Source organism: Zalophus californianus, chromosome 11 (genome assembly GCF_009762305.2).
Source record: "Zalophus californianus isolate mZalCal1 chromosome 11, mZalCal1.pri.v2, whole genome shotgun sequence".
NCBI classification, from domain to species: domain Eukaryota; kingdom Metazoa; phylum Chordata; class Mammalia; order Carnivora; family Otariidae; genus Zalophus; species Zalophus californianus.
The window spans coordinates 108073249-108097284 of NC_045605.1; the positions used below are offsets into that span (position 1 = coordinate 108073249).

General features: G+C 43.9%; 1 protein-coding gene across 3 annotated transcripts in view; it reads left to right on the forward strand.

Annotated features, from left to right (window-relative positions):
• Positions 1-24036, forward strand: part of KDM2A (lysine demethylase 2A) — a 111007-nt gene that overhangs the window by 80149 nt on the left and 6822 nt on the right. For all 3 annotated transcript variants that reach the window (XM_027578513.2, XM_027578512.2, XM_027578514.2), the window contains 8 exons: positions 26-141; positions 4123-4249; positions 6539-6933; positions 16682-16765; positions 18224-18493; positions 19036-19167; positions 21191-21280; positions 23232-23944. In XM_027578513.2, the coding sequence (XP_027434314.1) occupies positions 26-141; positions 4123-4249; positions 6539-6933; positions 16682-16765; positions 18224-18493; positions 19036-19167; positions 21191-21280; positions 23232-23944 (1927 nt within the window). The remainder of the gene's footprint in view (positions 1-25; positions 142-4122; positions 4250-6538; positions 6934-16681; positions 16766-18223; positions 18494-19035; positions 19168-21190; positions 21281-23231; positions 23945-24036) is intronic.

Below are 24036 nucleotides of genomic sequence, written 5' to 3' on the forward strand. Positions count from 1 at the left end.
CTGCCCTCCACTCCCTTTCTTCTAGGCTGGATTCATGCTGTGTATACTCCTACAGACACATTAGTCTTTGGAGGCAATTTTTTGCATAGCTTCAATATCCCCATGCAGTTAAAAATATACAACATCGAAGATCGGACACGGGTAAGTAATGCTGCCTAACAACTGGATGTGAAAGAGTTGATCTCCATTTAAGACAGAAGTTATAAGAGATTCATTGGTAGTTATCTCCAAACTTCCATTTTTCTCGGAGTTAAAATGCAGTGTTCACATTTTGGGGACACTGAGAAGAAAACTTTAACGAGATCTACATGCTTGGTTTGGGGGTCTCTAATTCTTTGAGGTTCTTGGTATCTTGAATTTTTTTAGGGCTAGAAGTGGACATTTGGTAATTGATGTTTTTAATTTTTATGCTCTTAGAATAATTCGATGTAATGAGATTTATCAACTCAGGAGTCACAACTTTGAATTCATGTATCTTTCTTTACTGCGATTACTATCCACCACCCAGACTGTTGTACTTGAATAAATCAATGTGCATACTGCTGTTCCTAGCTTGGGTTCCTTGAGAGAATGAAGTCCTCTAGAAAATGATTTGTGCATCTTATTTTCTTGGTTTTCCCTGGGAGGGTACGTAGCTGATAACCATTCTAGATATATAGGAAAAAAGTTAGTTCCTTACAGTGCAGTGGATGCCCTGGCAAGAGTTGGCAAACTTTTTCTGTAAAGGATCAGATAGTGAATATTTTAGGCTTTGTGGGCCGTACAGTATCTGCTGCAAGTACTTAACTGCCTTGTGGAATGAAATACTTAAATGAATGAGCATGGCTCAAATAAAATAAAAATTTTATTTATGGACACTGAAATTTGAATTTCATATAGTTTTCCTATATAACAAAATGCTCTAATTTTAGTTGTTGTTTTTTTTCCAGTCATTTAAAAATGTAAAAAAAAACCCTCTTAGCTCACAGACCTTGCAAAAATAGGCAGCAGACCAAATCCACTTGCTGCTGTTTGCTGGCCAACCCATGTCTTAGGGAAACAGGGCTTAATTCTTTAGCAGAACCCAAGTTGGTAAGGGCTGAATTACATATGATTAAGGTATAGATGGTATTGACCTTAAATAGCAATTAGAGTATAGAGTCTTTAAAGGATATAATGTTCCCCTCTTTCTCTCAAGTAGTTCAACAGAATAATAATAACTGTATATGAATAGAGATTAGCAAATGTGGGTAAATGTTAATAGCTGGTGAATCTCAAATAATGCTGTAGGCAGTGTTTGGTGCTGCTCTTAAAACTTCTCGGTGCATTTGAAAGTTTTCCATTCCGTACTGCTCTTAAAACTTTTTGGTGCATTTGAAAGTTTTCAATGTTAAATTTTTTAAAAATCGCAATTAGGGTGTGCCTGGGTGGCTCAGTCAGTTGAGGTAGAGCGTCTGCCTTCGACTCAGGTCATGATCCCATGGTCCTGGGATCAAGCCCCCGTGTCAGGCTCCCTGCTCAGCCGGGGAGTCTGCTTCTCCCTTTGTCCCTTCCCCCTGCTCATGCGCTCACACATGCTCTCTCTCTCAAATAAGTAAATCTTTTTTAAAAATCACAGTTAGGGGCACCTGAGTGGCTCACTTGGTTAAGCAGCTGCGTCCAGCTGAGGTCATGATCCCTGGGTCCTAGGATCAAGCCCCGTGTGGGGCTCCCTGCTCACTGGAGAGTCTGCTTTTCCCTCTGCCTCTGCCCCTCCACCCCGCTCATGCTCTCTCTCTCTCTCTCTCACTCTATCTCAAATGAATAAAATCTAAAAAAATTAAAAAATTAAAAAATCACAATTAGGAATCTATTTATTGTGAACATGGTCAACCATTTTGGTGCCTATTTTGAAACCTGTATTTTGGTTAGCAGCTACCTATAATCGAACACACAAGAGTAGTATTGTTGGAGTTATAGGGATTGCCCTGTTAGAATTAAGGTGCAGTGCTGGTGCCTGGATGGCTCAGTCGGTTAAGGGGCCAACTCCTGATTTCGGCTCAGATCATGATCTCAGGGTCCTGGAATCAAGTCCCACGCTCAGCGGGGAATCTGCTTCAGGATTCCCTCCCCCTGTGCCTCTTCCGCGCACACGCACACTCTCTGCCCCTCTCTCTCAAATATATAAATAAATCTTAAAAAAAAAAGGAGGTGTCTGGGTGGCTCAGTCAGTTGAGCATCTGCCTTTGGCTCAGGTCATGATCCTGGGGTCCTGCGATTGATCCCTGCCTCGGACTCTCTGCTCAACGGATAGCCCGCTTCTCCCTCTCCTGCTCCCGCCCTGCTTGTGCTCTCTCTATCAAATAAATAAATAAAATCTTAAAAAAAAAAAAAAAAAAGACGATGACAATCCAGTGCCCTTGTTTACTGGGGTGCCTGGGTGGCTCAGTTGGTTAGGTGTCTGCCTTTGGCTCAGGTTGTGATCCCAGGATTCTGGGATCGAGCCCCATGTCACAGAGGGAGAGAAGCTTAAACCGCCTCCCTGTTGAGCGTGCAGCCCCACACGGGGCTTGACCTCACAACCCTGAGATCATAACCTGAGCCAGAACCAAAAGTTGGACACTTAACTGACTGTGCCACCCAGGTGGCCCCGCAGTACTTTTAAATGCCCTATTTTCTTTTTCTTTTTTCTTTCTTTTTTTTTTTTTTTAACTGTCAATATTACTCAGCTCTCAACAGAATCCCAAACGGCTTTAGAATTTTGGGTTGTCCTGAACTTTTAATAAAACCCTTCCAGAAAAGTGTTAATATGTGTGAAAGGTGAGCAGGGAGGCCTGTGTATTGTGTTTAACTTGGGGGGACCTAGTATATATTAATTGTGGTTCCCCCCACACACCTTACCAAAAGTAAATTAATAGGCTCTTTTTAAAAATAAACTTTTATTTATGTATTTTTACATAGGCTCTAGGCTCACTGTGGGGCTTGAACTCATGACCCTGAGATCAAGAATTGCATGCTCTACCGACTGAGCCAGCCAGGTGCCCCTAATTTGACTTTAAAATAAAGGAGGAAAAACCTCTTTGTTAAAACTGTAGTCACTTAAGATACCCAGATTCAGAGCCTATATCCTCTGAATTGGAAACCTAATGAAAAGTATATGCCTCTCCTGCCTAGAAAAGTACTCTCATTCCACAGTCATGCTCTGTGACCTGGTGAAGGGTTTTGAAAAGGGCCTTCCATCCAGATCTCCTTGATTCAGGAATACTGCCTGACATGGAGCTTTGAAAAGGAGATTAAAACGTTCTCAGTTGCATATTCAAAACAATATATAAGTATTGTTGGGCTTCTCTTTTTGAAAGCTGTCCTCTAAAAGAAGACAGCAAAATATATATAGGGTAGTCCCCATTGTTGGTCTTCCTCACTGATTAATCCATGCTGATTTTCCTTTGTTTTGACTATGCTAGATCTGAAGGGCAGTTCTTTTTGTTATTATTCAGCTGGAATGATTTTATGCTGCTTCTGGAGAGAATGAAAGGAACTAAAGGCAGTGGCTGATTAGGCCTAGTGGAGCAGCAATCTAATTTGTGGACCTGCCATTGGGGCAGACTGCAAAGTACTCTACAGACCAGCTGAGAGCTGGTGGTGGGAAAATACGTAGTCTTATGTCCTAGACTAGACATAGCTTGAGAATGAGTCTCTCTAATCATACTTTCATAGGTAAGGACATAATAAAAACATATAACTTCATCTCATGTCCTTGTTGTCCATTAGATTCTTTGTCTCATGGTCTTCTAATTCAGATTAAAACTAGTAAAGGTAGGACTGCTTGGCAGGCCTTTGCATCCTAAGAACCCTGAAACAGTTTTCTCAAGTATGTTGTGTCTTACTCAACACTTTACTCTCTGTCCCAAAACTTACTTTTTGATGCTTTCCCAAGACACCTTCTTGGTGGTTCTGAAATACCTTTTAATTTTAGTGATTATTTCCCGAGACCAACAATTTTTAGGTTGACAGATCCACTTAGGTTCTTGTTCCAGATGCCTCCCTAGGTGTTGACTAGAGTGTTTTCCCTGGGTTAATTTTTGCAGTGGTTCAATTTATCTTACTCTCTCTCCTTGAAAATTGTTATCAGCTTGTTTTTCCCATTATTTTGTTCCCACGTAGGTTCCAAATAAGTTCCGTTATCCATTCTACTATGAGATGTGTTGGTACGTGTTGGAGCGCTATGTGTACTGCATAACAAACCGCTCCCACCTAACTAAGGAATTTCAAAAAGAGTCCCTCAGTATGGGTAAGTGTTCTGCACGAACATGAATTTACCCGCTTGGAACTACCAAATTCATTCATTGGAGTTGAACACTGGTTATAGCTGATCTCCTACCCAGATATGAATTACTAGGCCACGTGAAATATCTGGATCTCCTCTTTGTCTGAATTGTTAATACTTAGCTCCTTAAGAAAGATGATCACTTGTCTACTCTATTTTATTATGTAAAGAATGGTCTTTGGCACAGTAAAAACGAAACTTCGTCATGCTATCTCTTACTATATTCCAGGCACTTTACTAAGCAGTTTATATACATTAAGTTCTAATTATTACCTGTGAGGTAGGTATTATTATCCTCATTTTACAAAAGGTGACATTAAGTTTCAAGGAGATTACAAAACTTGTCCATGATCTTATAGCTAATAAGTGTGAAAGTACAGTTTGAATCAAGTTGGTAAGACTCTAAAATCTATATCCTTAACCTCTATGCTTTAATGTTTCCCCAACTTATATCAAGAGAAGTATTTTATTGGATGGCAAAATACTTTTAGTTACACATTTTTAGGCTGTTTTCATACCCTAAGGTGTGGAGGAGCCAACACTGTAATATCCTATGGTCACATCTTTCACGGAATCTTCAATCTGAGCCAGATATTTTTTTGCTTCAGCATTTTCCTTTGAGGATAGTTTATATTCTTGTTTGAAAATAAAAAATGGTCACCCAGTACATGAAAGCAGGATACAGAATTGTATATGCAGCATAATCCCAGTGCAATCATAGTCATGCACATACACATAGAAAAAGATGGAGGGATGCCTGGATGGCTCAATCAGTTAAGCATCTGCCTTCTGATCAGGTTGTGATCTCAGGGTCCTGGGATCCAGCCCTGCAGTGGGTTCCCTGCTTAGCGGGGAGTCTGCTTCTCTCTCTCTCTCTGCCCCTCCTCCCACTCATGCCCTCTTTCTCTCAAATAAATAAATAGAATCTTTAAAAAGAAAAAAAAAGGGGGGCGCCTGGGTGGCTCAGCCGTTAAGTGTCTGCCTTCGGCTCAGGTCATGGTCCCAGGGTCCTGGGATGGAGCCCCGCATCGGGCTCCCCGCTCTGCGGGAAGCCTGCTTCTCCCACTCCCCCTGCTTGTGCTCGCTCTCTCACTGTGTCTCTCTCTGTCAAATAAATAAATAAATAAAATCTTTAAAAAAGAAAAAAAAGATGGAAAGAAAGTACATCAGCTGTTGAGTTGTTATTCAAGGGTGGAGGGATAAGGGATGACTTAACTTACTTCTTTGCACCATCCTACATTTTCTAAATTATTAATAGTAAACATATTACTTGTTTCCCCCCTTTGGATTGGTTAGTTAATTTTTATACTTTCTTTAAGTTTTTATTCAAATTCCAGTTAGTTAACATGCAGTGTAATATTAGTTTCAGGTGGACAATATAGTGATTCAGCTCTTCCATACAGCACCTGGTGCTCATCACAACAAGGACACTCCTTAATTCCCATCACCTGTTTTACCCATACCCCCACCTACCACCCCTCTGGTAACCATCAGTTTGTTCTGTATAGTTGAGAGTCTGTTTCTTATATTGTTTTCATGATAAAGGACCAGTGAACATTTAACAATTTTTCTTTCATTAAAACTTTTGACTATCAAAATCTTTTAAAAAATACTTGTTTTGTTTTGTTAGCCATATTGATAGGATTTCAATTCCAAAGTTTAATTTTATGACCAAAACTTTCAACAAAAGCAAATGTGCTTTGTACTGTCTGCTTCTTAAAAAGTTAATGAAGCGGGTGCCTGGGTGGCTCAGTTGGCTAAGCATCAGCCTTCAGCTCAGGTCATGATCCCAGGGTGGAGCCCCAGCTCGGGCTCCTTGCTCAGTGGGGAGCCTGCTTCTCCCTCTCCCTCTGCCTGTCACTCCCCCTGCTTGTGCTCTCTCTCTCTGTCAAATAAATAAGTAAAATGAAATAAAAAATTAATGAAATTATAACCCCAAATTTCAGTTTGGACTTGAAACTAATTTACAGCCATTTTCAGCTGACTTATTTCTAGCACACAGTTCACAGACCCTTCTTAATCTTTTGAAAAATCGATCATTACCTTGGTCGTCCCACTAACTCAGGATCCTATTCTTAGCTGTAACTGATTTTCAACAGTGGGCAAATAGGTTGGGACAAGGAGAGACCATTTTAAAATGTCGACAGCTTTGTCATTTATAACCTCAGGGTCCCTCCCATGCTGCCTGTTTCTCTTGTTGATCACGTGGGTCAAGTGTCATGTTCTTACTATATTCTTTCTTCTTACTGGCAGATTTGGAGTTAAATGGGTTAGAATCTGGAAATGGGGATGAAGAAGCAGTGGATCGAGAACCGAGGCGCCCGAGCAACAGGCGGTCTGTCCTCACTAGCCCCGTGGCCAATGGGGTCAACCTGGATTATGACGGACTGGGCAAAACCTGCCGAAGTCTTCCAAGTCTGAAGAAGACCTTGTCAGGGGATTCATCCTCTGACTCTAGCCGGGGCTCTCACAATGGCCAAGTGTGGGATCCCCAGTGTAGTCCCCGAAAGGACAGGCAGGTGCATCTGACCCATTTTGAGCTCGAAGGACTCCGCTGTCTTGTAGATAAGTTGGAGTCTCTGCCACTGCACAAGAAATGTGTCCCCACAGGGATAGAAGATGAAGATGCTCTTATTGCTGACGTGAAGGTAAGGGTTGGTTATGTTGCATAATAGCCACTGATCTGGCTCGGGCAGGCAGTTTCTCAATTCTTAGAAAGTACAGGAATTCTGGATAATCTGGTCCATTCAGAAAGAAGTTAATATGTATGTGTGCGCGTGTGTACGCACACGCTCACAGTGTTTAAATTCTTAAAGTGAGGTTAGGTCCCTGCTGGGAAAATACTGACATTTGTATGTTCAGTTAGGACTTAAATTTAGACCTAAAAACACAGATTTCAGATTCATTCTAAAAATAAAGGAGGGCCTAAGAAAGTATTAGTATTAGGAAATATTAAACAAGTGACCCGCAGGTAAAGAGGCCTGTTTCAGAATAAAAGTGGCCAATAATAATCTCTAGTAGTCTCACCCCAAGCAGATAAGAAAGAAGTTTTTCTCTTTCTTGAGTAGGTGTCATATATTTAGTTTCATTTTTTTTTTAATTTTATTTATTTATTTGACAGTGAGAGAGAGAGAGAGAGCAAGCGGCAGGCAGAGGGAGAGGGAGAAGCAGGCTTCCCGCGGAGCAGGGAGCCCGATGCGGGGCTCGATCCCAGGACCCTGGGATCAGGACCTGAGCCAAAGGCAGATGCTGAACGACTGAGCCACCCAGGCGCCCCTAGTTTCATTTTTATCTACTGTTAAGATTTAAATTTTAAAAAATCATTGGGACAGCTTCTGAGAAAGTGTCGTAAACATAATCTGTCCTGTCGCGCCTGGCTGGCTCCGTCAGTGGAGCATGCGACTCTTGATCTCAGGGTAGTGAGGTCAATCCCCACGTTGGGCATAGAGATTAAAAAAAAACAACAACAACATAACATAACTTATCTGATTGCTATATCAGGGTTCTTCATGTTGTATATTTTTCTACTTTTTCCAGAGGTCTCCCAGTATTAGTAATTTTCAGAGTCTGTCCCATCCTTCATGTATTGGCCTCAAAGAAATGAGCTTACTTTTCAGGAATCCAGATATCAGGTGTCTAAATTGGAGGAAGTTCTCTTACGTCTTTCCTCACAAATAACCATTACCATGAACACCAAAAATTATAAAGCTGGGAATATCAGTTTTCTTTTTAAGTCATTGTTTGGAGCGACAGTTTGGTTGCAGGGCATGGATATGTGAATTAGAAAGCTGGTTCGCAATTGGTAATAAGTATTTTCAAAACTTGTCATATAGATTATTTTAAGCCACAGAAGTATTTATATTGAATAATTTCATGTGACCCTAAGGAAGATGGGTTTAATATCTCAGTATGTCTGTTCCATCCTGATTTCCTGATTCACGTTTTTCCTTGGCCACTTCTGCCAGCCACCTCAGGAAAGAATTCTAATGTCTAGGATAGGACCTGAACTTTCTTTTCTTCTGTTTTTTTCTTTTTATGATAAACTTTTTATTTGTATCTTATTGTTTATGCATCAGTGAAAGGGTAGAAAACTAAAGAGGCTAAAAAAGAGTGGTAACCTGGTGAGGTTGGTCCTCTCTGGTAGTGATAGAAATGGGACAGTTGGTTTTATAGTTTGTTTAATAAGGTTTTTTCTAGAAAAGACAGGTGGTATCATCGTGGCTTGTATTTAGGGGAGGAAATAACAAAGTTCCAGGTGTAGATGTGGTCCTATTTCTATAATGATTAATATGCCACAAAACAAGCTTAACTATGCTTTTCCAGACTCACAAACTAGATTTTAAATTCACTTTCCACCTAGAGTGAGCAAAAACATTTAAATTTTTTCTTTTCCATTGTGATGGGACATACATGTTTATACTTTCCTGAGAGTTTGATTGTAGCATCTTTCCCTTTTTCCCTCAGAAGTTTCTTTTTTATGTAGCTATTCCATCATAGATACATATAGGAAACATTAAATTAATTAACTTGTCTATAGGATCCCTAAAAAAGATTTCTAAGTTTATATCTCACTGACATTCTTTTGGTCTCAATATCTATATTTCTGAATCATGAAAAAGAATAAGGGATTTGACTCCATTGAATCCAGTTGTAGGAAGCCGTATTATAATCCACTAGTCAGTTGTACAAGGTCAAGTGTCATGATAGAAATACAGAAACTCCCTTAACTATAGTAGTTAAATAAAGATATTTGAGGAGGCAGAGCGATAGGGGAAAATGTAGAAAAACTTGGGTTAAATACTTATAAGAATAAAAGGAAGCAGCAAGAAAGGGAATGAGTTAGAGAGATCTCTAAAGAGGGCTCTTAGCAATGAAAAGTGTCTAGAGAGAGCTTCCTTGTGTTTGTCAGGAATCATGAAAAACATGGCTGCCATCACGGGCTAAGATAGAATGGCATAGAGACCAGAGCATGAAGAAGGAGTGGCCACCAGGATGACTAGTGGGCTGACAGTGTTTGATTATTCCTGGAGGGGCTTGTCCCGCACCTTGTCTTGTTTACCCGATACCATAGTTAAAATGCAGCTGATACCAGAAGACAACAGATTTAGATTCCAGCTCTGCAGGTAGTTTCACTTAAGATCAAGTGGATTAATTATTCCTGCATTTGACCATTTATGTTTAATCTGAGCTTAAGACAGTGTGAGTTTAGAGCTTGAATACTTTGAGAATCTGAACATCACCCAAAAGTAAAGAAGCATTGGATTGGGTAGGTGCCATTACTGCACAGCTGGAGCCTTCAGTGCTAGAGAACTTGGTGCGTATAGCGTAGAAGCCTATGCTGCAGTGGAGGACAGCTGCAAACCCAGAGTTTACTCTTCCTGCAGAGAGAGGAATTGTTTCTTGATGCAGCCTGTGTGGCTCTCAAGAAGAACTAGCAGAAGAGATGAGAGCAGAAGTGGTGAGATGATCCATAATTCCGTATCCCTGAAAGAAAAGTCCATTTTAGTGATGGGGGGAAAGGGCTTTGAAGATTCTAAATGTTAAATTCCGCATTGTTGAAGAAAGATCATAGAATATAAAATTGGAAGGGGATTCGAGAAAAAAGGGGACATTAAAAAGTGTTGACTTACTGGTAAAGATCAGGGGAAAGTAATCAGGAGTGTGTATGTTTGGGAGGGTGTGGTAACTTTGACTCCTAAAAGTGCACTAAAGGTAGAATGGAGTTCTCTCCCACTGTGAGATACTTTCGCATCTCTGAAATCAGGAAGTCTTGTGCTTGATAGATGTTGATTAGAGACAGAACTTAGAGCAGTGTGTATAGTACAATCCCATTAATGCGGGAAAAAAATCTCTTTTGTATGTGCATTGCAGGGGTGCTGGAGAGTGGGACATGCCAACTGTTGCCAGTGGGTCACAGCAATGTGGTGGGCGTCAGCTGGAAGACTGAGTTTTTAATCAGACTTTATTGTGTTGTTTGTATTTATTTTGGTCATAAAGGAGCTTTTAATATATGTACATAGGCTGCCCACCTCAGTGAAACGAATTCAGTGTTGTGTATTTACCTTCTTGGTTTCTCTGAGCTATTTTGATAAGCTTAGCAAACGTGACTTTTGGTCAAGATACTAGATCTATGAAAGCCTGTTTTCTCTTCTGTAAAATATCATCTACCTCGGTGGAGCTATTCTGAAAATTAATGATAATGTTAGTAGAGTACTTAGTAAGCCATATCACTATTACAGAAAATTAGATGTTACAAATCTTTGAAATTCATTTATTCCACTACTCTGAATAATGCCTGCCTACTCTGTGCCAGGAACCAGGCTGAGTATTGGAGTAAATATGCCAACATGCTATGGATCAAGCCCTCAAGGGGCTTACAAGTCAGTGGTGGAACAGGCATTTAAATGGGCTGAGAAAGTAAGTGCATTCTAGGTTTACAGGTACCATGCATGACATAGAGTGTTGACTGAACACTGAGTGTGGGTGGGTGGATTCTATCCTGAGGGAAGGAGGTGCCAGTCTTATTAATTCAAAAGTTAAGGGGCACCTGGCTGGCTCAGTCGAAAGGGCATGCGACTCTTGATCTTGGGGTCGTGAGTTTGTTCCCCACGTTGGGTGTAGAGATTACTTAAAAATAAATAAATAAGGGGTGCCCACGTGGCTCAGTTGGTTAAGCATCCTGACTCTTGATCTCAGCTCAGGTCTTGATCTCAGGGTCATGAGTTCAGGCCCCACTTTGAGCTCCATGCTGGGCGTGGAACCTACTTTAAAAAATAAATAAATAAATAAATAAAAAGAGGGCGCCTGGGTGGCTCAGTTGGTTAAGCAGCTGCCTTCAGCTCAGGTCATGATCCTGGAGTCCCGGGATCGAGTCCCATATCGGGCTCCCTGCTCAGCGGGGAGTCTGCTTCTCCCTCTGACCCTCCCCCCTCTCATGTGCTCTCTTTCTCTCTCATTCTCACTCTCTCAAATAAATAAAATCTTTAAAAAATAAAATAAATAAGTAAAAAGTTAGGGGCACCTGGGTGGCTCAGTTGGTTCAACATCTGCCTTTGGCTCAGGTCGTGATCTCAGGGTCCTGGGATCAAGCCCCGCAACACATCTGGCTCCCTGCTCAGCAGAGAGCCTGCCTCCCTCTCCCTCTGCTGCTCCCCCTGCTTGTGCGTGCACGCACGCGTTTTCTCTCTCTCTCTCTCTCTCTGTCAAATGAATAAATAAAATCTTTAAATAAAATAAAAATTTCAGGCGAGCTCTTAAAAAAATAAAAAATTAAAAGTTAATAAACTTTCCTGTTAGATGATACATATTCATTACCAACATTATATAAATGGTTCTCAATTTATAAATTCCAGAATTCTTATTTGTGGTGCAATAGGCTACTATTCCTGCTCTGATCTGAGATTCTAACATTTTGTAACCGTGATCTAAAAATTTACAGTAGGTTCCATCTCAGGAGTACGATGGAACTGAAGGCAGAGAGTCATGGTTTCAGATAAATATAGACACTAATCACAAGTTTGCGTCATCTGACACTTTGGGGGTGACTCTGACACTAGTTAAAGAGAAGAACTGGTAGAGGACCCATTATTAGATCTTAATCCATAAACCAGATTGGGGGGGGAAGAGGCACTCTCTGTAAATAAAACTTCATTTGCAGTTTTTACTGTTATTTGTAATAATTCACACATTCTTTTTTTTTAAAGATTTTATTTATTTGAGAGAGAGAGAGAACGAGAGATAGAAAGCACGAGAGGGAAGAGGGTCAGAGGGAGAAGCAGACTCGTTGCTGAGCCGGAAGCCCGATGTGGGACTCCATCCCGGGACTCCAGGATCATGACCTGAGCCGAAGGCAGTCGCTTAACCAACTGAGCCACCCAGGCACCCCTAATTCACACATTCTTACTAAGTGAAAAGTTTTGTTTACTTAATACTTATTTTTTTTAAGTAAACTCTCCACCCCCTATGGGGCTCAAACTCACAACCCCAAGACTGAGTCTCATGCTCCACCGACTAAGCAGCCAGGCACCCCTAAATAGAAAGTTTTAAATAATTTAACGGCTACAAGGCATACAAGGTTAGGTTAAAATACATATAATTCCTCAAAGTGTTTTCATTTTATTATTGTATTACATGCCATGTTCTTACTAATTCTGATCTTTGTTGCCTATCTTTTATTCTAAATTAATAGAAAAAAACTGGCCTTGTTTAATTTGTGATTTGGAAATTTACTTGGAGTTTCCTAGTATCCTGTCTGGTTTTTGTCCTTTCCTGGTGACCTTTACGGTTTTCACTTGCTACAACACGATAATATGTTTTTCCTAAGTGTTCATTCTTTATCATCCCTCTAGGTTAGATAGGACTAAGACCAAAACAAGGATTTTCCAAGAAGACCTCTCACACTATTAAGGAAAGTTTTTCAAACATAATAGGCTGATTGCCTTGGTCTTTGAGTCTTAAGATAAAGTGCAAACTAGAGGTTTAGGATTGGGATGATCATAGAAACTTTTTCAGGAAGAGCTCAGCCAAAAAGCACAGAACTCCCTCCCTCCTTTTCTTGGTAAACTACTGTAAAAATTAAAATACGTAGCCCCTGACAGCAAAGCCTAGGCCCCATAAAGCCTATTAGCCACTGACTCTGCACTAGAAACTCACTGAAACAACTGTCCTGGAAATAAGTAAGAATGTTTCCCAGCTAGGTTCTTAGTGGCCTGAGATGTTTATTTCAAAGCAGCTTCTGTAATTTCTGAAAAAGCCAAGTTACATTTATGAGAGTCTAAAAATTACATAAATCTGGCTCCAAGAATACAGTACGCTGTAGCCTGAGAGAGTGCTTGTTCAGTCTGAGCTTCGCCCTGACCGTGATCAATGCATGGAGAGCGCGTGACACACATCACTCGAGGGGCTGTCAGAAATGGCATGGTTGAGGTGTCTGACAAGATGCAGAGTCGCCAGCTTCATCCAGGGAACATGAAGAATGGGGCAGGCAAAATAAACGACTGGAATAGGAAATGAATAGGAAATGTGCAGGAGTGCTGGAGTCCTGGAGAGTCTGAGGAGACTGGTGGATATGGAGTTGGCAAACACAAATGCAGTGGCTCCTTGTGCTGGTTCCGAGGCAGGAGAGTAAAGCACCTCGACCTGAGATTGAGCCTCAGCTAGCTTGACTCGGTCATGATGGAACTGCTAGAAGAGCTGCCTAGACATTTCTGTTCCGGTGGTGGAGTGCCCAGTCGCAACCAGAGGCAGGCATCTGTTGTAGAAGTAGTTGATATTAAACAGACATATGTATTGAATATCTCAGTATTGGTTGAAATGTGTCGTTCCTGAAGGTTTTCCTGGAAATATGTATGCTCGTTCTGGATCCTGGGCTTGGGAGAGCAGCAAGGGCAGGTGAAGCAGGCGGGTGTGCCAGGAGAAAGGAACTCAGAGGAGCTCAGCTCCGGGTGCCTGGTTCCTGCACAGGCTGAACTTCGGGTCACTTGCTGTTTGCTTGAAGAGCAGAGGAGAGAATTGTGTGTGAGTGGTCAGCAAGAAAGAGTGCTGTCTATAACAATAAGAGGTCACCCTGAGGGGAAGGGTGTGGACGGAGCCAAGGACACTCACGGGGCCCAGATGCAGAATGGGTTAAAGCCTTTCCTTTTGCTGGCGCCTTCCGAAGTCGGCCAGAGGGAGCCCTTTGGGGCCGGCCTTGGGTTCTCCTATTGCAGTGGTGGTGGGAGGGAGGAGGCAGGGGCGCGGCCCAGCTTGCCTCCTGGGCAGCCTTTCCTCCAATCACCGGCCGACAGCCCTCGCCGAGCACACCCCCTCCCGACTCTGCAGCAGGACGGCTGGGCCCTCTGCCTGGCTCGCTCACTCGAGCTCAGCTCCCCCTCCTGCCATCTTCCGTTGCAAAGCATTTCTGGGAGCTGCATGTGGGTGACGCAGCAGCATTGTTCGCAGGCACAGGAAGCCGCGGCTGAGCTGAAGGGCTTGAGAAGGAGCTCAGAGCACGACACGCTGCTCCCTCTGGGTAGCCTGAAGGGTTATAACTGGACTGCCCTGCCTGATGTACTTTGGGAGATTCCAGAATTTTCAAGTAAATTGGGATTTTCCTAGAGGGAGAAAACCTAACTCCTTCAGCACAACTTCCAATACAGAAAACAAAACAAAGACGCTGGGGAAACTTCAACCAAGAGCCTCGGCAGCTCCAGAGCAACGAAAAACGCAAGGTCAGGCGGGCGGGCGGCAAACCCTTTCTGACTCGGGATGTGTGTAACTGTAGGGACTTTGTCTCAGCGAAGAGGCAGAAGAAGAGCCTGCCGGGCGAGTCCAGGACAATGCTCAGGTTACTTAGTGTTGCGTGAGCCGTCGCTGCACTTGTTCCCTCTCCTGGTGGGATATGCTTTTGAATTGGGTCGCTTGGCTTTTGGGAATCCTTTTCCCTTCTCTGCCCAGACACCCGCTGTTCTCTTCCCCTTCCTGTGATGTGTGGGGTGTGGGCTTGTGTTTGAATGTTCTCCCGAATGCCAGGAGCCCAGATAGGCGTCAGCCTTTCCGCACTCCACCCCCGCTCTCGGCTCCCCGTCCCAAACCCCCTCTGGTGAAGGGTGGTGGCTTCTTTATATGGTTTCTTAGAGGGCCTCAGCTGGAGTCTGCCTTTTTTGATGAAGCAGGGCGAGCTTGGTCGTATGGCCCCAAAAAAATAAGGCTTGGAAGGAAATCTGCATTTCCCTCCACACCCACACAGACCCCAGTAAGTGAGGGGTATATGGGTGAACAGCTGCCCCCTACCCCCCACGCAGAGACAGTTTCTCTACCTACCTTTCCTTATCCCCCACAAAAAATCTTGCAGGTAGAATTAGATTGCTTTGGTGAACAGTTAGGTTCCTTTCCTACTCTTAAACAATCGCAGATCTTTCTGTGCGGTCTGTTTTGCTGAAAGTGGAAAGTCCCTGTTTGTGGACAGCTCATTGCTCTCCGGCAGAGGAAATGGGCAGAGTCCTACTCCTCAGCAGTACGATGTGGGGGAGGGGAACTGTGCACTCCCTAGCACACATTTTGAATGGACCTGAATTTTTCACCCGAGGGAGATTTGGAGCCCATACCAGAGCCTAGTCCCACGTGGCACCGCACCCCGCCTCTTCACCCCCACGCTGTGCGGTGTTAAACAGGAGGCTTCAGAATAGGATGCCATAGCAACTTGAAGTAAATAAAACGTCTGCAAATGAAATCAGTTTGGGGGAGGGTGAGAGGCATCTGGAGACTTGGCAAAGGGGATCTTCGTGGAGGAGCTTCCTGGGTGTGAGTTTTAAAGGGTCTTTCTGAGTCCCAACTCCGGGATTTGGATCATGATCCTTAGGTTAAGGGTGAAAATGCTTGGTAGACGAAGTGCTTCATGCTTCAAAAAGTCCTGGTCTTCTAGGCATAGAGTCCACAGGAATATAGAAATGATTATTAAAGATGGCCCAGGAATGCTCACTGTCTAGGATCAAAGTTTAGTTTTTGTTGAAACAGTTAATATACTAGGGCAACCTGAAAGGAATCTTGTAACTTATCTTCTGGATTTGTGTTATTTTGCTGTTACCTTTGCATTAGGGTTCATGAGGTCAGAGGAAGAGGGATTTCATTCTGCTAGAAGGTTTGGGATTCAGAAATCTCTGTCTAAAACATAAAGACTTGCTTCCAGATAACACTCAACCAGTATGATTGACTTAACTGGCAGTTTCTTACTGTAGCATTGTCCTCAAGTCATTCAAAGTAGATTGGTTAAAGCCATCAAAACTGTTGTCCCTACAATTGTTCCTGCTCCATTTATAAGAATAAAGCCAAATAATTGACTTTATGTGTGTGAGAGAGATTGGTCAATTGATTGGTTGATTTGAAGTTGAGATTTCTGTAATCAGCCTTAGAGCTCTGGGTTGAATCAGGTCATTAAGACTGCCGTTCATATTATTAATCCAGTACTAGCCAATCTTTTTTGCTACTTTGCTGAGATCTACAAAATGAAGGCAGTACTTACTTCTTGATAATATTCATTGACCGGTATTGAAAAGTAAAAGGGCAATATAAAGTTTTACTGCCGTATATAGAACTGTGTGACAAGTAACACTTGTCGCCACGTAGCTAGTTACTTCAGCGCACATATTAACAGTACAGTGAGTATGCAAGTGTGGGGTTGGGAACAAAGGTAAATTCAAAGTCTTGATAGTACTATACTAGTTGGAGTTTTCTCTTTCATCTTCAGTTTATTTGTTTTGCAATGAGTCTCTATAAGTGAAGGGAAAACAGTTGCCAGCCTGCCCTTCCCACATTGCTTTTAGGGACTGGGGCTAAGTCTAGATACTGTTGGGAGTGGTTGGCTCTTTGTTCACTGTGCCCTGCTTTTTTTCCCCCTCTTCTGTCCTGTCCTACCCTTAGATTTTGCTGGAGGAGCTTGCCAACAGCGATCCCAAGTTAGCCCTCACTGGAGTCCCTATAGTACAGTGGCCAAAAAGGGATAAGGTAAGAAACTATTCTTCTTGATCTTCAGGCTGCTGAAGCATTTGCTGGCTGACCATCACCATTCCAGGAAGAAAAAGAACAACGAGAGGCAGACAGCTTTTGGTGCATTAATATAAACTGACAGAAAATCATTATTCAGTTCTGTTTTAACTCTTAGGTCAGGATAATTGGCTGTTTTTGGAGGTGACTCTCCTAACAGAACTAGGAACTAGGAACTAAACTAGGAACCTGCCTCCAGGTTCCTAGATGCAAAAGTGTGCATTTATTCACCAGAATGGATTGGTTCCTATCCTTCTGGCCCCATGATTCAGTTATTTTCACAGATATTTTTTAAAACTAGTCAAAATAATTACATATATAAATGGCCAGATGGAGTGAGTGCACACTCAAGAAACCCCTTAATGTGGATTTTTCAGTATCAAATTGGAAAAAAGAAGGAAGGGAATTACCTGTTAGCAAATAAATGGTCAGGAGTTTTCATGCCTCTTCAGTTAGGTCCTGTATAATTTTTTCCTGTATTGTCCTTTGTCAAGGTTATTTATTAAATAAAAGTAAGGGCTAGCATTCTGATCCTGGCCATGAGTCCAGCAAATACATAGGCCATTCTTTGGTGTTCCCCAGTTGAAACTTGCAGAACCATCACATTCCAGGAGTGTTTAGGTGTATAGCTGTGAAAGATGTCTTAAAAGAACCACTTCCTAGGTGGAGGGGTCCCACTTAGCCTATGCTTAACCACATGAGACTGCCTCAAAACAGTTTAGTCATTTCTGGCTGTTGAATGTTTTGTGTCAGAAACATGTTTAAGGTACCGTGGAAAATTAAAGAACTAAAAGACCCAGTCCTTGTTCTTGAAAAGATCACCAGGACAGATGCAAGTAATAAAATTATAAATGTGTACCTGAGAGATAATATTCTACACTTAAGGGCTCTTGGAGTATCTGTCATGTACCAGATTCAGAATACTAAAGAAATGAGCAAGATCCATCTCACCCTCAAGTAGTTTAGGGTCTTCTTTACGAGTATCTTCTGAGTAGTAATATTCAGGCTAAGGAAATATTGGAGGGCCCCTGGAGTGACTTTGGTACATAGAAAGCTTCAGGGAGGGGGGACTGTCACAGTTCAACAGAGTGAGAGGGATGTGGCTGAAGTAAAAAGCCTGATGGGATTGGCAAACCTTTTCTGTAAAGGTAAATACATAGATGATAAATATAATAAAAGCAATAAATAAATATTCTCAGTTTTGCAGGCCATACAGTCTCTGGCAACTTCTCAACTCTGCCATTGCACGTGAAAGCAGCCATAGACGATACATAAACAGATGAGCGTCATTGTGTTCTGGTCAAATTTCATTTACAAAAACAGGCAGTGGGCAGATTTGCCCACGGCTTTGTAATCTTCTACACTCTCGAGTCCTTAAAGTTACTTGATATATTTGACCTCACTGCTTTCTCTTTCCAGCTAAAATTCCCCGCCCGGCCAAAGGTGCGGGTTCCTACCATCCCCATCACAAAGCCTCACACTATGAAACCGGCTCCTCGGTTAACACCTGTGAGGCCAGCTGCCGCCTCCCCCATAGTGTCAGGAGCCAGGCGGAGACGAGTGCGCTGTCGGAAATGCAAAGCCTGTGTGCAAGGAGAGTGTGGAGTCTGCCACTACTGCAGGGACATGAAGAAGTTTGGGGGGCCTGGTCGCATGAAGCAGTCCTGTGTCCTTCGGCAGTGCTTGGCAGTAAGTGGCCTGCTGGGTAAAGAACTTGGGGGAGGGGGAGAAGGGGTGGTGCCAAAGGGATTGAAGTATAGGTAGTGAGAGTTCTAAAGACTTAAGAGATGGAAAGCAATCTCTCTCTTTTTGGCTTGCTTTGTTTTGTTCCTTTTCTGTCTGGGTTCAGAAGGAAGGTATCTAATACTAAAAATGATCCTATTTAATTTTTCATCCTTCCTCACCCAGTTTTCAAATGAGAGAGCAGTATTTCAAGGACAGATCACTGCTGTCTGTCCCTTTAAGTGTATTAGAAAGGAGGGACCTGTGAGGCCTGAGACAGACTGGGGAGAGTAAACTGGTCTCTGTCTCTAGTTCTCAGCTGGTTTGTTCTATCTTCTTCCTCCACTGGTTTCTCTACCAGAAACCTCTTTTCACCCGGTTTCCATGCTCCCTGAGTGTTCCCAACAGAATTACAGGAAGCAAATCACCCATCTTGAGTTAAAGGGAAGCTGAACTGATAAGGATCTGAGTCTCCTCTTTTCTTGGTTTCTATCTTTGTCTTCTTGTAGCCCAGACTGCCTCACTCAGTCACGTGTTCCCTCTGTGGAGAGGTTGATCAAAATGAGGAGACACAGGACTTCGAGAAGAAACTCATGGAATGCTGTATCTGCAATGAGATTGTTCATCCTGGCTGCCTCCAGGTGAGGAGGGGCCTAAGGGGCACCTGAGGCCTCAGCTGGTAGAGTGAAGGCACTGAGTGGAGCAGAGAGGGGGAATTTGTCACAAGAGGCTACCAGCATCCCTGATGTGGACCATCAGCTATGGGTCATGTCATGGTCTAACATCTGTCCTTGATTCAGATGTCTAGAAGACTGTGTGTCTGCCACTGTGCCAGACCCTGAAGATAGCCCAGGACATAAAATAATAGTTCTAGTTCCGGTTCTCCTGCAGTCTGGCCTCCAAAGAGTGTATTTGGAGCCCCTAGGCCATTGTGGAACTGCCTGGTCTATTTTGGAATGCGTTGTGCCTTTAAGCATCTTTGCTATGTACTTCATTGTATCTCTGGATATGAGTTCCTGAAAGATGGTGAGAGTTATAGTATCAGCTAATGTTTAATGAGTTTTCAGTCTGTATCAGGCTTGGTACCACTTGAGGGCCTCTTAAGGTAATAAGGAAGTCGATGCAGTCTTTAAGAAGTCATGTCCACTCTTTAAGCATGGACCCTGGGCCTAAGTGTGTTACGGAAGCTCCTTAAATGATACTGATGTTTAGTTGGGGTAGAGAACCACTGATTGATTGATTGATTGATTGATTGATTGATTCTGAGAGGGAGGAGGGGAAGGACAGAGGGAGAGAGAATCTTAAGCAGGTTCTACTACCAGCTCATAGCCTGATGCAGGGCTCCATCTCACAACCCTGTGGACATGACCCCGGCCAAAATCAAGAGTCGGCCCTTAACCAGCTGAGCCACGCAGGCACCTGGGGAACCACTGTTTTACATGCATTCTCTTGTTTACATCTTTTTATTAAAAATCTATTTATTTAAGAGTAAGAACACGTGAGTGGGGGAAGGGGCAGAGAGAGAGAGAATCTCAAGCAGACTCGCCACTGAGCACGGAGCCCAATGTGAGCACGAGCCTGAGATCATGACCTGAGCCAAAATCAAGAGTCAGATGCTTAACTGACTAACTACCCAGGCACCCCTCTTGTTTACATCTTGAAGACAGCCCTGTGAAGTCCGGTCTACCCTATTTCTTCATATTTCTTTCAATTTAAAAGGCATCGGTGCTGGTGTTTTGTTGATTTTTCCAAGGGTGACAACTATATCATGACTGCCATCTGGCTGACAGTGATTGTAAGATACTGTTAATTGTGAGAAGCCGCCCAATTTTAGAAATATTCAAATGTGAAAAACTATGCATCTTAGGATCAATAAGATGGTATCATCTCCATGTTGATAAAGTGCTTACTATATGCTAAGCATTTTCCTAAACACTTAACAGGTAATTTATTTAATCCTCACTATAACCCTGTAAGATAGGAATTGTTATTTATCCCCACTTTAGAGTTGAGAACACTGTCACAGAGACCAGGCCACTAGTGTCTGAACCCAAGCAGTCATAATTACTGTGCTTCACAATCAAGATGAGGTCTGGCACCTTCTGAATTGTGTAGTCAGTTCCTTTTGCAAAGTGGCAGGAAACTTTCAGGAAAATAAATGTGTTAGAAGAGATAAATATATACATCTGTATGTCAGGAGAAACCCCACATTGACCCAGACTCTTGGGAATCTCCTCATGGAATCTAACTTTGATCAAGTAACAAAGAGTGAGGGTGGCCAGTCTCCCAGTGGCTGGGTTTTTCCTCCCCTATGGGTCAACGTGTTTACGAATAGGTAACTTCCATGGTCTTCCCAACCACATGGCTGTTACTGTGTGATAAAGGAGCCTTAAGAAACAGGCTGGGGTGGGGGCGCCTGGGTGGCTCAGTTGGTTAAGCGTCTGCCTTCGGCTAGGGTCATAATCCCAGGGTCCTGGGATCGAGTCCCGCATCGGGCTCCCTGCTCAGTGGGGAACCTGCTTACCCTCTGCCTGTGGCTCCCCGTGCTTGTGCGCTCGCTCGCTCTCTCAAAAAATTAAATCTTAAAAAAGGGCTGGGGTTTGTTTCATTTCGTTTTGTTTGTTTTTAATGAGATAGATTTTTAATATCCCTGTCTTACTCTAGATGGATGGAGAAGGGCTGCTTAATGAGGAATTGCCAAATTGCTGGGAGTGTCCAAAGTGCTACCAGGAGGACAGCTCGGAGAAAGCCCAGGTAAGGGAGCTTTTTCCAGACTGCACTGGAGAAGAAAGGAAACGCTGGGCTTGGGGGATGGTTAGAATATGTTTACCTTTGCAACTTTATTCACATGGTTTTTCTGACCCACAGAGATTATTTTGTATTGTGTATGATACCTCTTTCCTCTCTTTGGTTAATTATTTTTTTTCTTTTGTTTGAGTTTTTAATGTTCGGGTTTTTTTTTTTATTACTGAATACTGTTCCACTTGGAGTCTGCAAATTGCTGAGGTCCTTTTACACTCTGGGACCCTAAAAAAGAGGTAGCACAGCTGGGTTGTTTGAGGAGGGCAGTGAGGTGAGCACAGTTGCTCCTGAGGAATGAAACTAGAAGGCAGGCAGTGACCTGAGGCAGTAGGTAAGTACAGTGGTGTGCTGGAATTTCCAGTTAAGCAGGCTCACATTTTTGTCCTCTTCACCTTTGTGGCCTTGCAGAAAGTCCTGCCCATGTGCCCAAACATGTCCTACAGAGGTAGCCCCTCCCTGCAGGGGGACCAGTGCCATGACCTTGGCCCTGAGTAGTGGAGGTTGCTGGCCCGGTGGGTAATGCTAAAGGGCCAAAAGGACTCTGGTTACTCAGACCAGCAAGAACAAGGCCTGTTGAGGGCACATGCGGAGGAGGCAGCTGGCCTAGTGGCAGCCATCCAGACCCCGGTGGTCTCCCCTGGGTCCATTGCACAGGAGTAGAGACAAGTTTCCTTGTCTTCTTTCTATTTCTTCCCACTTGGACACTGAGGTAGTTGAATTTTCAGTCTATCTTGGGAGTGCAGGGATTTAGAGTTAACTAGTGCTGAAGTTCTCCTTACCTCAAGTTGTTACACTGGAAGCTTTTACATTTTTCTCATTGGCAGCAGTGGCAGAGGGGGTAGTGGTGGGTGTTTGCCTCCCTCCTGTAACAGATGGGCTGACAGATGCTGTGTTTTAGGGTTACCTTCTTGCATTGTAAAAGCCGGCACCCAAAAGGTGGTCATTCTCTTCCAACCATAGTGCTCTGAGAAGGTATAGACAGGGAGCGGGGCTTGTTGCTGAGGGACGGAAACTGTCTCCTTGAGGAAAGTTTGAACCGCTACTCACTGGTCCCTAGTGGAACACTGGTTCAGCGTCATCACGGCAAAGTCACAGTGGGCTCCAGGAAGAGAAAAGTGGCCTAGGATGAGGTTGTGGGCCTTTGTGGAACGCTGGCTTCACTGAACCCAACCCAGTTTCCTCTTCTTCATCCAGCGCAGATGCCTCTGAAGCATTGCAGTTCCTCACAGAGGTTCTCATTCTCTGCTTTAACTCCCATACAGTTGCTCTCTAGGGATAGGGTGGGGTACGAAGTGGAAGCAGCAACCTGGTAGAGTCCAGCTCAGACACTGGTGGAGCTAAAGTGGTGTTTACTGCTGTCAGATTCTGTGTCCTAGTTGAAACGGCATCTGTATGCTGCTTTTCTTCTACCACGAGCATCTACCATCAGAAGCATCTCCAGGGTGAAGGAGCTAAATTAGAGACAATTAAAAATGGTCAGATTGCATAGGGGTAAAGTTGTGGCCTCTTTAAAGGATATCTTTATCCAGGGAATTATAATCCCAAAATTTGGGGCAAGAGATGCATAAGGTGGGCTGTGGAATCATGCAGCCCAAATTTGGATCTCACTCCTCTATACTTGGACACAAACCTCTGTGTCACAGGTAGATTTCCCAAGTGACCTATTTTAAGGGTTTATTCTGTAATCAGCTTTCTCCAGCACAGACTTGAGCTCCGTTGCCAATCCGGCAGATTGTAGACTCTGAGGAAGTGACCACCCTGTAGCCTGCGGGTACCCCTTTCAGCATAGAAGAGCGGCGATCTGTCTTCTTTCGAGTCTCCTGAGAGCAACCGTGAGGCTCACGTAAATTTAGAGGGTTTTGGAAAAAGGCGCTGACGGGGCTTTTGCGGGCCTGTTTTGCAGAAGCGGAAAATGGAAGAGAGTGATGAAGAAGCCGTGCAAGCCAAAGTCCTGCGGCCCCTGCGGAGCTGCGACGAGCCCCTCACGCCCCCGCCTCACTCACCCACTTCCATGCTGCAGCTCATCCATGACCCAGTCTCCCCCCGGGGTATGGTGACTCGGTCATCCCCTGGGGCTGGCCCCAGCGACCACCACAGTGCCAGCCGCGATGAGCGCTTCAAACGGCGGCAGTTGCTGCGGCTGCAGGCCACAGAGCGCACCATGGTACGGGAAAAGGAGAACAATCCCAGCGGCAAAAAGGAGCTGTCTGAAGTTGAGAAAGCCAAGATCCGGGGATCGTACCTCACTGTCACGCTGCAGAGGCCCACCAAAGAGCTCCACGGGACCTCCATTGTGCCCAAGCTGCAGGCCATCACGGCCTCCTCTGCCAACCTTCGCCATTCCCCCCGCGTGCTAGTGCAGCACTGCCCAGCCCGAACCCCCCAGCGTGGGGATGAGGAGGGGCTGGGGGGAGAGGAGGAGGAAGAGGAGGAGGAGGAGGAGGAAGATGACAGTGCAGAGGAGGGGGGTGCAGCCAGGCTGAATGGCCGGGGCAGTTGGGCTCAGGATGGAGACGAAAGCTGGATGCAGCGGGAGGTCTGGATGTCTGTCTTCCGCTACCTCAGCCGCAGAGAACTTTGTGAATGTATGCGAGTGTGCAAGACGTGGTATAAATGGTGAGCAGGGATACAGGGATCAGGAATAGGGGTACGGGAGTAGGTGGCAGGTTTTCCATATGAGAACTGCATGCGTCTTGGCATCTGGAGGC